The sequence below is a fragment of the Egretta garzetta genome, unplaced genomic scaffold (genome assembly GCF_000687185.1).
Source record: "Egretta garzetta isolate BGI_Z169 unplaced genomic scaffold, ASM68718v1 scaffold15, whole genome shotgun sequence".
Classification (NCBI taxonomy): domain Eukaryota; kingdom Metazoa; phylum Chordata; class Aves; order Pelecaniformes; family Ardeidae; genus Egretta; species Egretta garzetta.
Window position 1 is genome coordinate 1081143 of NW_009259798.1, and position 15764 is coordinate 1096906.

Consider the following 15764-nt stretch of genomic DNA (forward strand, 5'->3'; position numbering starts at 1 on the left):
TTTTTAACAGGAGCAGTTCCTTAAACTAAACCGTCACATACACTTTGCCATCCATTCTTTTACTCCCACATTTACATTATGCTTTTCACAGTATTTGAAAAATCCTAAATTAATGAGGAGATATTCTTTCAGGGCATAACTTGACCTGTTTTCTCTCCTTGATAAGCAATGATGCAAATGAAACGAAGCGAGGTTTATAACTCGGGATGAGTCTGTGGATTTAGTGGAAAAGTTTCATACAAAACAGTCAAGTTTAATGAACCACTGAAAGGGAAACAAACTGACAATATTTTAAAAAAAGAGGGCAAGAAAGAAAAATTAAAGCCAAAGTAATTAACTATGAATTCAGTATCACCATTTGTTTGGGATATTTATTCCAAAAATATGCCATGTATACCACAGAGCACGTTTCTGATCCAAGGAACTTGCACCCTAGACAGACTAGAAGGGGGAGGGAGACCGAGGAGAAAACTGGGACAAATACACAGTGAAGCTGAGGTGAAGAGACAGAGGGAAGAAATGGGCATGAATACCTGTAAGTGGTAGCACAGTGTACAAGTTAGCATTACTGGTTTTACTGAACGTCCAGACATCACTGCTTTGGCTGCATTACAGATGATTTGCCAACTGGTGTCTCATGGTGCCCTTCTTTTTCAGATTACCCCTCAAAGGGAAGAAGAAAAGTCATCACCTGGCTCCTACTATTACCATGGCAAAGGGCAGAAGTGATTTGGCATCTCTGACCTATATCATCATCATCATCATCATCATCATCATCTCTATAGGAACAGACAAGCAAAAACTCAAACCTTGACTTTCACAATTCAGGATGAGCCTGCAGATTTAGGAATGTGGGAAACCCTCATAAAAAACATGCAAAGAGAATGTGAGAAAGGTGCTCCCTCTTCACTGCCTACCTGCTGACTCCTTTCCTGGGCATTTGCTCTTGCTTTAGCTAATTTACTCAAATGCCCAAATCCATATGCGAAAAAACAGTAGCTCATTAAACAAAACAAAACCAATCCCAAAACAAAACACCATCCCGAACAAGAATATTTTGAGAACAGCAATAAAATGCAGGATATCATACCTTTAGGGCAATCTCCCAAGCAAAACTTCCAGGGATGTCAACTCATAATGCTGGTGTTTTGAACACACAACTAAACTCTAGCAACACAATCTTGTTCCAAAAGCCTTCCTCTTAAGTGACTCCAAAACTACCAGTGAGCATTTTTAAAATGCTCTTCCCAAAAAGCGCATAAACATATGCATATGTGGATACATAAAAGGCATCGCCACAATGTTCACACACCACCCTGCAGTCCTTCTCTATTCTTACCAATCCAATCCTTACACTCACCTTGCAATGAACCGAAATGCAGATTACAAAGCACCAATGGTTTTGCAGACTGGTATTACATCAAATCCTCCCAAAGGTTTAAATACATATTTGTAAAACCAAGCTATGTAGCAGTTAAGATGTGAAAGCCATGCAACTTCAGGTTAGCCTTTATACATACTACTTCTGATAATATTCTTTCTGGTGCTTTTATTCCATTTTCCCCAGCAGGATTTCTGCTTCATTCAGCAAACGGACAATTGCCCAGTTTTTGCCCTCATCCTATGACCCATTAAATGCTTACCATCTGCATCCTACACTGAATGCAAAAACCTTACATTTCCCCATAGACATCTTTATGCAGATCTCGCCATAACATGGGAAGACTACATAAAATAAATGTGAACTCTGCAATAACTTTATGAGATTGGTATTCCTATTCCTGTTCTAGAGGTGGGTGACTGGCACGCAATGATGAAAGCCCAACAGGTAAAATAAATGCCCACTGACTTTCATTGCCCAGTGCCTAGTTCTTCAGTCAGTACTTTTAGCAGAACTTTAACTGGAGCTGTGCTTTGAAAATACAACTTCAACTGCTATTTTGAATATCCAGCATGCCTGTAAATCAGGCCTGAAGTATCTCAAAATGCAAGCAAAATTGAAAGTCATCACTACGACGTGTTTTCATTACATTGTGTCCCCAGGTCACTAAAACTCTGTAGATTACTAGTGATTTGTATTCCAAATAAGGGAAGGAGCTCATACAGAAGAGTTTGTGATCACTGGCTGGGCTGCGTTACAGTCACATGGGTAATCTTCATCCGACACTTCTTCTGTCTTTTGAGCATCTGCTATCACAGGCTATATATTCACTTGGTAAACATTTTGAGCATCTGATTGCTTGCATTTTAAAAAGACATGGAAAACACAGCATTTCTACCACAAAGTCAAAGCTTACCCGTTTGCGATTACCTGTGGCTGCTTCAGTCCAAAGCACAGATTTCTACCACTTCATCTATCAGCAATGTGTACTCATTTCCACAGGGAAACAAGATTAACCCCTTGCCAATACTATAGAGGGTAGAAAGACAAACTGACTCTCTAGGCTCCCAAATTCCACCCCATTTACTTCCAATTTCAGCAGCAACACAATGCGTGCGTGCATGCACCTACACAGCATTTTAGTTCAGATCAGAGAGGTTTTCTGAAGCAAGCCTCCTGGTCATCCTCACTTCAGACACTTTAGCATGCATTGTACAGTGGTGCCCTAACACACAAACCTGATTTCTTTTAAGCTAAACTGAACCAGAAGATCTGCTCCAAAGGTAGGTGGATATTTAGCCCATGGACTCACCTAGGCAAAAGCAGTATTTACCAAAATTATTATAGCATCAGTGTTGGGTCCTCAATGCCAACCACTTCATTCCACAGAAACACTCCTCCTGTACTGTACTACTTGCCAAAGTAAACAAAGCCAAAATTTAACATTCGGCCTTTTCCTAATTACATCTCTCATCTTTACCCACAGTGACCAGCATAGAGCTGACATACAGCTCCACTGTGTCCACACACTGAGATACACGAAGAACTGAAGATACACAACTTGTCTTGAAATAGAGGGCAAAAGTTATCCGGTTTCCTAAAAGACAAACGGAACAGCCATTCAGATACCAAGCGAGCAGGAACAAGGACAGAGCTGGACATCATCATGAAAGATACCACGAAAACCAGGCACTTAACCAAGCAGTTATTTTGTTGGCAAATGTTATATACAATAACTTCAACATGCAGGAGTGGTATACTTGCGTACCTTCTAAAAAATTACATCAAGCTCTTATAACATTGTGAGTATGGGCAAAATACAACTTTTAAACACCTCATGACCTGGCCAGATGTGAGCAGAACACCCACAAAGAACAAAGACGACACATTCCCAAAACCAGCATGATTCGTTCCTCGAACCAAATTCTAATTGCCTCCCTGAAATCATAAAACCTGTTCCAATAAGCAGCTCCAGTTTTATAGAAGAAATAAAAAACCCCAATCAACTTAAAGCTGAGAATTCCTAGGGGAAAAAGGTTCTAATGCAGATGCATTGAATGGCAAATTTCACCCTCAATAGTTCTAATTTAGCACATGTATAAGAAAACAAACACAGATTTTTACCTCCCCAGGTACTGTTCATATCAACAGCTCAGCTTAGACAGTAACACCTCAAAGTCCCATACAGAGAACAACGTGTAATGGAAATTTATGTGCACTTAAGAATAAAAAAAAAAAACTTACAATGATAATGCGAATTATCAGCACTGGTTATTCAGCAATGATTAATGCAGGTGTGTGTTAAATATCACTTAGACATACTACACTATAACAAAACCTGCTGCATTTATTGTAGCTATTAAAAAATTAAATCCACTGTTTTGGTGCAAGACCAGTTGTACATCCAGTGCAGTTTACAGGCACGCTTTGCGCCAAATTAACAGTAAAACATGAACACGAATTCAGTTTCAATGTTTGGACTAGCTACATAAAATGCAAATCCATTATACTATTAACTGCATTAAACTATCTACATAAGGAACTTCCCATTTGCATGACCTGTGGAAGAATCAATAGAAAGTTTATAATAAAACTTTCCAAAATACATTTATTTTAGTCTTTTAAAAAATGTAAATGTAATTTATACCATACATTTGTAAAAACAAAGTTGATTTTTTTTTTTTTAAAAAAACATTTGAGAGATCAAGTCTTTACATAAAGCAAAAGAAAAGGAGGAAAAGGTCACTGACTGCTAAAGGATTTTAATCATCAATAGGGAGGTTTTGGCAAAAAAATTTTATTTGAACAGCTAGGAACCTCCAACTTACTGACACAGGCAGCATCTTTAATAAACCACTAAAGAATTTTTTTAAGTCCATGTTAAAAAAAAAATATAGAAAAGACTACTTTTCCCATGAAACTAATTTTTATATACTGCTGTGCAATTTTTATCCACTAATTCAGATTTTAGGCTAAGCTGCTTCTTCCTATCAGCTATATGTTAATATCCAAAGCCAAACCTTGCAGCCAACCCTCCAGAATCCTGCTACTTCCCAGCACAGAAGGCATTTACCTCATTCAGAAAAGCAGCAAGGGAATTTTACTGATATAGATAATTCCTAACTGGATGGCAAAAATTAATCACAGTGGCCTACAAAGCCTACAATTCACCAAGAAGTAGCAGTATTATTGCATAAAGTTTTGCTTACTAGCTCTAGCAAGGCACTGAGAGGCACTCAGAAATACAACAGGGGCAATAAATTACCTTACAAACAATGGTCTGGCAGGTGGAGCACCAAATTAAGATTTAGGAAAACAGCATTTTACTCTCTCTTCTGCCCACTCAAACTCTTTGGAAGTTACCTCCTCTTTGTGAGTCTATTTTCTTATTTTTAACAAATCTTCTCTGATCAGAAGAAAAAAAAGGTACTCAAACCTATTAACTGCAATGAATGCCTGTGGCCTCAATAACATGCTTTTGAGGAATGAAATCTGGTGTGGGTTTGGTTTGTCTAGTTGGTTTTGTGGGATTTTTTTTTGGTTTTGCGGGATTTTTTTTTTTGGTTTTGCTTTTTTAAGTTGTTCATAAAAAAAAAAAAAAAGAGGCATTTTATATCTTATTGCTGATGAAATAGGCTTTGGAAAAAGGTCACCAAAATAGAAGCAGAAGCACTGAAGCCCACCTGATGCACAGAGCCTAAACCAACAGTTTTAAGATGCAAGATGCTTCATAGGTAACAGTCAAGAACCTGTGGACACAATGATTCTGCACCCAGAGATTTAGGGAGGTTTTCCCCATTTTGCCACATCATGGTATGTTACCTCCATGGACTTCAGTTTTTCTGAGCTGCAAGATGCCAGCATTACTTGTCTTCCTGTCTACAGCTGTTTTTCGTCCACCACTCTACTGCAGAAACAAAAGTTATCACAAACACTTCCTGCATTGTCTGACAGGGCTAGCAAGCAAGGTACACCGAGCAGCATTCCTGTTCTCCCAGCTTACAGCCCTATCTTCAACAACCACAGAGAGAAAAGACATTTTAGAAAACTTTCTAGAATATGAGCTGCAAAAACACTTAGAAAAGAGCTCTTGCGAGAACTAGGAGATCAGGACAGAATAATGTATATTTCCTTTAAAAAGAAGCACTGACCTTAAAGCTGAGGCTTTGATTTTTTTCTAAATCTCTAGGGCTATTTTATTAGCAGTAACACTGTAAAAACACAAACCCCTCCAAGCGTCCTATTTGTTGACACATACTTGTCAGAAGTTGCCAAACCTTATCACAACTAATGAAGCCACAGTTATGCCTTGTTTCTCAAACATCAGTATTTTCTTGGTCTTGCTGCCAGTTAGGTTAAAACCATTTCCCTTTTCCACCAAAACAGTCAGCTGAGGGAATTAAAAACATCTACAGGTGTTCACAAAAAACCACTTGTAACACAGGAGAGATGGTGCTTCTCCACAGCAACAAGATAGCAGTACAGATGGATCTTCTGTCCAACTTCTAACCTTCCTCCAGTATAAAAGAAAATGAACAAACAGCTTGTACAATTATCCAATAATTGCCTACTGCCAAACAACTAAGAACAGAAGAGTAAGAATAACTTATTTGAAACCAACGATCGATTTTCCAACTATTTCCTGCAAATTGCTAAACAGATATTAAAACAAAAAAAAAAGAACAACTTCTACAGTAAAGCTGAAAAAAGCAATTCCATTACAAGAATCAAAATCTAAGCGTGTGGTAATTTTCTTCAACTTATTGCAAAATGTCAGAAACAGGAGTCCAGAGACACTGGCACAGGTATCTGATAAAGTTGAAGGACACTTGAGAGATTAATTCAGAGAATGTTTCTTCTCTAACTGACAGGAAAAAACAGGTATTCTTCTTTCAATTCAAAGTTCGTAACTCTTGTGGCAATGCTTTCAAATACACTTTTGGTTCAAATCATAACAAGGGTCTTCCATGATGAAAATTAACTAATTAACACTCCGGTCCTGAAGTCTCAATCTCACTTCATGGGTGAAATATGAAGAAACAGAGGATAAGCAGCAGTAGTTATTTTGGGGTAGTATCAGTATGGGAGACGTTTACATTAAGGTAGTGTGTTCTTTATAGCAAAGACCATGTCACTGCATCTTTATACAGTACCTGATGTGAATCATAGAATCATAGAATGTTTTGGGTTGGAAGGGACCCCTAGAGGTCATCTAGTCCAACCCCCCTGCAGTGAGCAGGGACACTCCGAACCAGATCAGGTTGCTCAGAGCCCTGTCCAACCTGGCCTTGAATGCCTCCAGGGATGGGGCCTCCACTGCCTCTCTGGGCAACCCCTTCCAGTGTTTCACCACCCTCATTGTAAAGAATTTCTTCCTTATATCCAGTCTAAACCTACCCTGGTTTAGTTTAAAACCATTAGCCCTTGTCCTGTCACTGCTGGCCCTACTAAAAAGATTTTCCCCATCTTTCCTATAGGCCCCCTTTAGGTACTGAAAGGCCGCAATCAGGTCTCCCCGCAGCCTTCTCTTCTCCAGGTTGAACAAGCCCAACTCTCTCAACCTGTCCTCATAGGAGAGGTGCTGCAGCCCTTGGATCATTTTTGTGGCCCTCCTCTGGACCCGCTCCAACACTTCCATGTCCTTCTTGTGCTGAGGGCTCCAGAGCTGGATGCAGGACTCTAGGTGAGGCCTCACCAGAGCAGAGGGGCAGAATCCCCTCCCTCGACCTGCTGGCCACGCTTCTCCCGATGCAGCCCAGAGTACAGTTGGCCTTCTGGGCTGCCAGCGCACATTGCCGGCTCATGTCCAGCTTTTCATCCACCAGCACCCCCAAGTCCCTCTCAGCAGGGCTGCTCTCCATCCTTTCTTCCCCCAGCCTGTACTGATACCGAGGGTTACCCCGACCCAGGTGCAGGACCTTGCACTTGGCCTTGTTGAACCTCATGAGGTGAAGGGACACTCATTTTCAGATGAGACTTCTGAGCACAGCCCCTGTAATAGAAGCCACTTCCTTGAAGTCCGTACTCTAGCCATTTGTGTTAGTCAACTTTAACAACACTGGCAAAAGCTTTTTAATATTTCATGAATATACTTCATCTGCATATGAATTTATTGGCAGCTGTAAAGACTTACTCATCAGATTCTGAATGCTTTCTTTCCAAGCTGATTTCAGTCTGAAACATCAAAGACAGTCATGACATACATTAACAATAGTATTTCTATTTCCAGTATTAACTCCCAATTTCTAGCTTGTAATTCTCAAGTGTTCTGGAGACAGCAAAGAGCATCATGAAGAACATGATGTAGGCACTAGTAATCTGGTTTGTGCAGTAAATGAGCATCAAATCCAATAAGCTTTTTCAAACAGGGCTTACTAAATCATTACTCAGAGTTACTCTAAGAAAAACTGTATGACTAAAGATGTAAAATGAAACATCAATGTACACATTTTATAGTGAAAACAACCAAAACTAATTCACTACGGGTAGGAAGATGTCAGCTCAAGGGTGTTCTCTCTGACTGGCTCTTCAGGATTCAGCATTATAAATACTCAGCTGTCACATGTAACAGCTATTTATTCACAGGAATAGCCAAAATCTAGGAAGTTTGGTTCAAAGGTGAAATTGGACTAAGAATGCTGGCCTGGGGTTTTTGCTTGTGTGTTTTGTTTTTTCTTCTCTCCTCAAAAACAGTAAGGACCTAAAACACTTGCTCTGTTGACCAAAACCTGGTTTGCCCAGTTAAGGGTTGCAGAACTCAGGCTACCAGGGGAAAAGGGTTTACAACGTCAAAACACAACAGCCTGGCATTATGTTGGCAAAACACAGTTCCAAACAAAGACCAACTCAGCTATGGAGCTTTCAGAAGTGTGGCTTTTTATCACATGCACATGGTACACATGCACATACTGATTAACCTCAAAATCTCTACTCTGTCGCATGAGTATCAGCAGTATACAAGATATTCAAATGTCTATTTGAACAAGGTTTTATTGTAATGCTCAGAGAACCACTGCAGTGCCTGAAATTTTGTAAAAACTTTCAAAGTTACTCACTTTCCTAGACATTTAGAAATAAAGCAAAATAATTAACATCTATGGAGGTATCCTTCTCAAATGCAACCAGAAACAGACACTTTCTCCATTAAGACCTACCCCAGTACTATTATATTCTGCTGATATGTGAGAAACTGAAATCCATCTTAAAATAAGCAACAAAACATAGAAAGTAACACTCTTGTCCATATAGCCTGCAGAAATCCAGTAACAGCAGTAGTCAATCTAATTAGCAAGTAAAATGAATGTTCCCCATCTTTAAAACAGGCACCTTCTCAGTGTTCTCCATGGGGGGGAAAAAAAGAAAAAAAAAAAAAGAAAAAGGAAAGGAGTTCACCATGCTCTCCCTTGAATGAGCTACTGTTCAACTCTGACAGTCTCTACTCCTCCATGTCTATTATCCTACTGCTCTTGCCAAATCAGGAATCATCTGCATGAAATCAGCCACCTACAAAGTCGCCAACCACACAGCAACCTGCAGAAGTAACGGGCACTACTTCAAGCTATTACAGCTTTTCCAATTAATTCCATTTTCTTTGATAATATTTTAGTAACGTTTAAAATTTTAATATGGAAGCATAATTCTATCTAACTTCTTACATTCAATCCCACTACAGATAATCATTCATTAACATATTCTAAGGCTAGACCTTCTACAGATCTGGTAGCCATCACTGCGTTTCTAAAATTCCTGCAGATTCATGGTAGTCTCAGCTTCCTTCTAGATTTTCCACCATGAAGAATAAAACCCAGTCATTATACCCTAGAGTGTCCGTCCACTTTTTGAGAGACAGGCTTAGTCTTCACTGAATTATTATTCTATATATTATATGTATATGAATGACTGACAGGAAGCAGTAAATTCAAGAGCATTGCTCAGCCAGAAGGCAGGTCAGAAAGATTAAGAATTATCTATATAGGTAGCATTACCAGTGCAGAATATACTGTAGTTATACAACCAGTGTGCTCACAAGCCATGTTTCAGAATAAGAGTACCTTCTTCTTCCACTTAGGCCACTTTAAATAGAAGTAAAAGGAAACACCAAAAATCCCAACTTCAGCAAATGACACCATTACAGCCAAGCCAAAATAGCTTCTTCACCTTTGGATATAATATTCCAGAATAAAAGGCAGAGCTACCTATGTTTTCCTTTGCAAAAGATGGCTTAGCTGCCAAAAACATTGTTTAAAACAAGCAAGCATAACTAGCATTTATCTAAATTTGCAGGTAAATTGAAATTGCCAAACAGCTCTGTTCACTTGAACGAGTGGTAAAAGACTAATAATGATAACTAATGCCGCATTTACAGAACTTTCCCAAGGAAAGAAGGAAAAATGAAATATCCATACTGAAGAACTGTATCAACGCTCTTCGTAAAATAAATACTGTAAAGATGCACACATCAAACAAACAGGTTTTCACCTGGGTATGTGTAGTTTTTCTCACCTTCCAGGAGAAAATAAAACCCCACAGTCTAGATCCCTCATTCAAAGGCTTGGAAAACAAGAAAAAAAACCTGGGCAACTGTTACTGAGGAAAAGTGCATGTTAGTCAAAATAATAAAAGTGAAGGCGTGCCATAGTCAAGGCTGCAAATGATGTATTGCAGCACTTCATTAGGTCGAAGGAACAGGTAAACAGGAGTTAAAGTCAACAAATACCCAGCCTAATGAATTATAAAGATGACTCATTTATTTCAGCTTTATCAATTTTCAGAACTTTTGTTTTAAGTTAGCACTGTGCCCAAGAAATCCCACAGAGGGAGACAAGCTACACAGCTGTAGTACAACAAATTTACAACAGTAACATTTCAAAGACCAACAGAAAGCAACACCGCGGTAACCATGTACTCAGTCAGTGACTCTTGTCATCTTCCTTACGCCTTACTGTTTTTTCTTTATCAGACTGTTCTTCAGGCACTTCAGTATCTCTTTTCAACATCCCAGGACTGCAGTATTTTTGTAGCAATTTCTGAACTGCATTTTGAATTCAGAAGAGGCTTGTACTGTGGTAAACATAAGTCAGTAAGTGTTCACACTTACACCACCTGAATGAATTGCCTAAGGATCGGAAAAACAATTCGACAAAACAAAGCAGGTGACTACAGGCTGCTCAGGTAAAGACTGATTATTTTAGATGCTTACTATAGAAACCTTGGGGTGTAATTATATTTTAGTTTTTCCACCGCTTCACAAAAACCTGGAGAAAACACATACAGTATAAAAGCAAGCAAGAGTATATCAGAATGAGAATTCACTGCTGCCTCCCTAAAAAATAAAGAATTGAAGTAGCTCTGTATTTTATGTCCTCACAACAATATTCATGAGCCTGAATGAAATGGGCTCTAAATCTATCACTTAATAGATGGTTCATTTTTTCCAACACTGTAACCAGCTTCTTTTTTTTTTTCCCAATTCTGCACAGCACATACAGAACAGAGAGCAGGACTTTTTTCCAACTTCTTTTCACCCACTACAGTCTCCATCTATTGTCAAGGGAGATCATGCTTTGCTATCCACCCTTCGTTCTCCTGACTGCTGCTAGCGGCAGATAAGGAAACTACAGGGCAAAGCAGGAGCACAATTTTCTTATCCTACCACTCCCTTTACCTTCAGTGTTTCGATTTAGCACACCCATGAATGCTACTTTTACTCACCTCATTACTCATAAGTTTCCTGGGTCACAGGAAAAATCAGTAACGCACTGCTCTGTACTTCACAGCTGCACACAAGGGTCTAGGACTCAATGGTGAAAAAGAAAAACTTGGGACTCTCTTCACTTTATTCTTTTTTATAGTTTCATAATGTTTAAGACAAGTATCAGGCCATCTAAGTTCTGGACAGCTATACAGGACAAACTTTTTGATTTCCACTCCATGTTTAGACAAAAAGGGTTTTATCAGACTAAAACATTTCAGTCCTCAGGAGGCTACGTTACGTTGCCTCAGCAGAAAGCAAGGGAGGCCAAGGCATCACTCATGCCCAAAATTTTAAATAACATTGAACTAACTATGAGACACATCCAGATGTTCCCTGCAGGCAAATCAGGTGCATACTGCCTGTCAGCAAAACGATTCCCTATACCACCTTCAAGCCAGGTCTTTTACCCAACCTCCAGCTGTAGCTCATCTGCAAAGCATCAAAATAAAGTTAAAACATTTTGCAGATACATCTTGCCAATCACATATATATACATATATACATGGAAAAAAAATCCTGCCCATTCTCCTTGAAGGTGACAAGGTGAAATGCGAAGGTTCAACATAGGTCAACGATAATTGCTTCTATGCAGAACCAAGCACATTAAGGGCATGTTGAAAGCACCTCGGGTAGCCCTCTGCACAAGGAAGCGTATGCTGAAAATTATGCAAAGATGTAGATGCAGCAGACTGGCCTGTGATCCCTAAATTAAGGAAGTTCATATGGTTAATACAGTTCACATTTAGGAGGAGTTGGATTTTTATGCCTGTTCTTATTAAAAAAAGGTAGGTTTAAATTCTTTGAAGGTTGATGGCACACATAGAAAACTATGTTTATTCTACACAAATGAGCATATTTATTAAAATAAAAGCTAAAATCAGACTGTGAAAAAAACAGGACAAGTGTGGAAATAGCAAGGACTTTTTTTTTCCCACTTGTGTTGAAAAAACATTTCTTATCTTTACATCCTGGATTTTAAGTGAGTGCATAATCATAAGCATGACATTTTATTCAGTCCACACATCTTCACATAGCTATACTGTTAGCAGTTATAGCCATGATCTTTCTTCTCTTGTCTAGGAGATAATCACTGAAGTTAGCTCAGTTGATCCAGTTGTTCAGACCATACTCCAGGATCTCAAGATCAATCTCTCAGACAGCCCATGCAAAAAGTTGATGCTCACAGATTGTCGTAGTCGATCTCCTATCTCCCCTGCTCAGCTATTCCTCTGCTAAGTTTATCTGTTTCTATGGCAAATGAAGGGCAATAACAACCCTATATTTTTTGCCCATTTTCAGATAAAAATTTTGCTCCCTCTAGTGGAAGCAATAAAACCAAAGGTTATTCTCTGAACTCACCTTACCCCACAGAGACCTAAAGCCAAGAAGAAAGCTTTACTCTCCTAGAACCATTCTCACCTCAAAGCAAATTTAAGGATCTCCAATTTAATGACAAGTAAGCTGACAAGTCACCAAGAGAAGTCATTTGTCAATAGACAATCAGCAAGATAGCGCCAGAGCTAGAAACGGACCAAGGTCCACTGCACTATTTGTCAGGCTTCACCTCCAAGAAAGAAGAAAGTGGCAGAGATGTAAATATGACGCAAGTACAGACACGAAAAACAGAAGGCCAGGCAAGAGACATAACTACAATGAAATCATTCAAATTGCAACCTCGATGCACTATGCAATGCGTGATTCTCTAGCAGCAAAGTTTTTATGATAATCCTTCTCATACTTCTCTTTAGCTGTCAGGGGCAGGAAGGCCGTAACTACTTTTATTCCTTCTCTCCCATGACAAGACAGAAGGAATACTGCGGTACATTAGCATTCATTCACTCATTCATTAACTTTAAGAACCCAAGGTGACACAGTTGTCACCTTTGCTGAGTAGCAAACTTAGCTTCTCCAAAAGATATAGTTCTTATAAGGCTTTTCACCCCCCAAGGAGTGATTTTTTTTTTTGCCCCGCCCGCAACAAAATACAAAAGAAAAGTGTGCAAGTTTGCCTTCCCAAATCTACAGAGATAGTCATAGGTTCTTGTTCACGCCAAGCATCTTCCCTTGCACCAAACGACTGAAAATAACAATAGAAAAATTGGAACAAGAAGCCTACCAAATAAGCATTAGCTTTTCCAAACAGCCATTTCAGTTAACTTGGTGCAAGACAAAGTAAGAGCCAAAGGAAGACTTAACGTAGCGACAAGTTATCACGTAATACCTTGTTGGGCTATATACACAGAAGCAGGAAACAAATTCTTCTCCGCTCCTATAGCTAACTATGCTCTAGTACCAAGAAGAAAGGTCTAGGAACAGCAATCTGTCAAAGCAACAAAGCTTTTCTCCTGTAACACAGATTGGCACATAAAGGAGGAGACTGTTCTTACACGTGTCAGATGGCTCTGGTGGAGCAGCCATCCTCCATCTTTTACACTGACCTCCAACTAGCACATAACCAACACCATTCTCAAACTAATCTGTGCCTCTAGTTCTACCAAGCATTAGGTCAAAAAATAACCCATTTCTCACTCTCAATCCACACACAGATGTGGATCTGATTAATTAGTTCAATCTTAGAGATAGCAGCTTCACCTTTAACTGAAATTTCTTCTTCCATTCACTGTCAATAGGTTCTTTCATCCACTTGTTTGAACATCCAGAGTAACATTGACACATGCTACCCAGACTTGTCTTCCCAAAGGTAGATGCCTTTGCCTTCACTAAAACTTCATAGCAGAATAATTAGACAGTAATGGCTTAATCATAAATCACAACTGCAACATTTTGAATATAAAGATTAGTATCTACCTGTGGTGAAAAGTGAAACGTAGAGGTGGAGAAGCAAAACCCATTCGTCTCCATCAGTTTTGAGTGCTGTTATTGTTCTGGAGTGCCCATTTCAAGTGCCTGCTGTAGTGGTATGACTGTAGTCACAGTACAGATTTGAATCAAGTAGTAGAAACAGCCTACCAACCAGAAAACCTTTATTCATTTATTTTTTTCCCCCCCAAAACTGCTACATTTTCATATTGAGTATGCGTACAGTATTACTGAATGTCATGCATAATCTTCAAGCACACACACCAAAGAGTATCAGCACTTTTTCTTCTCTGCCCTCATTCTGTCCTTTACTTCCTTTGATTTGATTACGCTGAACACATTTCACACTCTTTCTGTATTACAAACTTACTATCAAGATAGACTCTTAAGCTGAGAAGTTACAAAAATCTAACTTTGCCCTTTTTTTTTTGATCAGTTATAGATGCATTCTCCTCAGCGCAGCATAATTTTGTAACTCTTCAATTCATACTCCAGTCATAATCAGTACTCTTCATACACAACTGGACCTAATATTATGTAGGGTCCACTGATATCTAAAACCAAAGTATGTATGATTTTTAACTGCTTATAATGAATCTTTTAAACATGCGTTTAGCCACCCTCCATTGTGATTATCCCCAAAAGCTTCAACAGAGCTCAAATAGTGTTTTATAAAAACATCTTGACTTTACAGGGGCGTCTGTTGCAGAACATTCAATACAGGGAAGTCTTCCAGGCTTTGATAAAAAGTAACTCTATTATCATCAAAATGCCATATCCACAACATTTAAAATAAACTTGACAGAAGCTGCACTACATCTTGAAGCAATTCAATTTATGACTGCTACTATGAATAGATAATTATACGACACCAGCCATCAAAAGATGGCCATCTCTCATTCATTTTACAGTGCCGTGTAGAAGCTACACACTTTATGGAAATAAACACCCAGTACACACCAAGCAGAGCTAACGCTCTGCACACGTGAGGCACGGAGCCACGTGCTGCCATTGATCCCGGACACAGGTATCACCGCAAGTTGTAAGTGGCATCTATTCCATCACAGCGAGCTTAAATGAAGCTTCCCACTCTTGTCAGTTTTCTAGAAGATACTTTTTCATGAGTACCCTTAACCTAAGGTTCCATTCAAACAAGTGTCTGGGGGAAGGGGAGAAGAAAAAAGAAAGAGCATGCAGTTCAGTCACTTCCAAAACTCTTGCTAGACATGCTCCTTCCTCTGTCTTTCATGTCCAGTTACTTTTATCACTTATTAGGTGTATTTTGTGAAACCAAACCACCAAAATCTCCCTCCACATGAGCACAGACTGTTTTTGGTGATGTGCTTCATTCATTCATACATCAATGGAGATTTGTTTTGTTTTTTTTTTTTAATAAGAATTCCTTACATGAAATTTCCTGGTGCTACAAAATTTATAGGAGGAGCTGCTAAAGGTTATTTCACTTATGTATTCATAAATATTCCGTAGATTTAGGAAGTCTAGGCCACTTCCCCCATTAACAAACATTCTGTACAACTTCAGTCATTAAACCCTGCAACCCCCCCCGTTTCCCAACCTTATTTTGTAACCTTCTGACGCTTTGTGCAGACGACAGGATTAACAACCTTCAGGAATTTTTATATCACCCGGACAAAAGATACCACAGAAACGCTCCGCCTACAAAGTACATACGAATTCCCGACAGCATTATGTGCAGCACACGTTATTATCTAACGCTGCATTTAAAAACCGCTGGCAGACGCACCTCGGCGCGGCGCGCCGCTTTGCATTCGCAATTACGACCCAGCC

At 39.2% G+C, this 15764-nt stretch overlaps 1 protein-coding gene across 1 annotated transcript in view; it reads right to left on the reverse strand.

Moving 5' to 3' along the window:
• MBOAT2 (membrane bound O-acyltransferase domain containing 2) overlaps nucleotides 1-15764 on the reverse strand; it is a 109493-nt gene that overhangs the window by 76910 nt on the left and 16819 nt on the right. Inside the window, exons 3-4 of the mRNA XM_009639784.2 lie at nucleotides 2891-2978; nucleotides 692-779 (exon numbers count right to left, since the gene is read on the reverse strand). Of these exons, the coding sequence (XP_009638079.1) occupies nucleotides 692-779; nucleotides 2891-2978 (176 nt within the window). The remainder of the gene's footprint in view (nucleotides 1-691; nucleotides 780-2890; nucleotides 2979-15764) is intronic.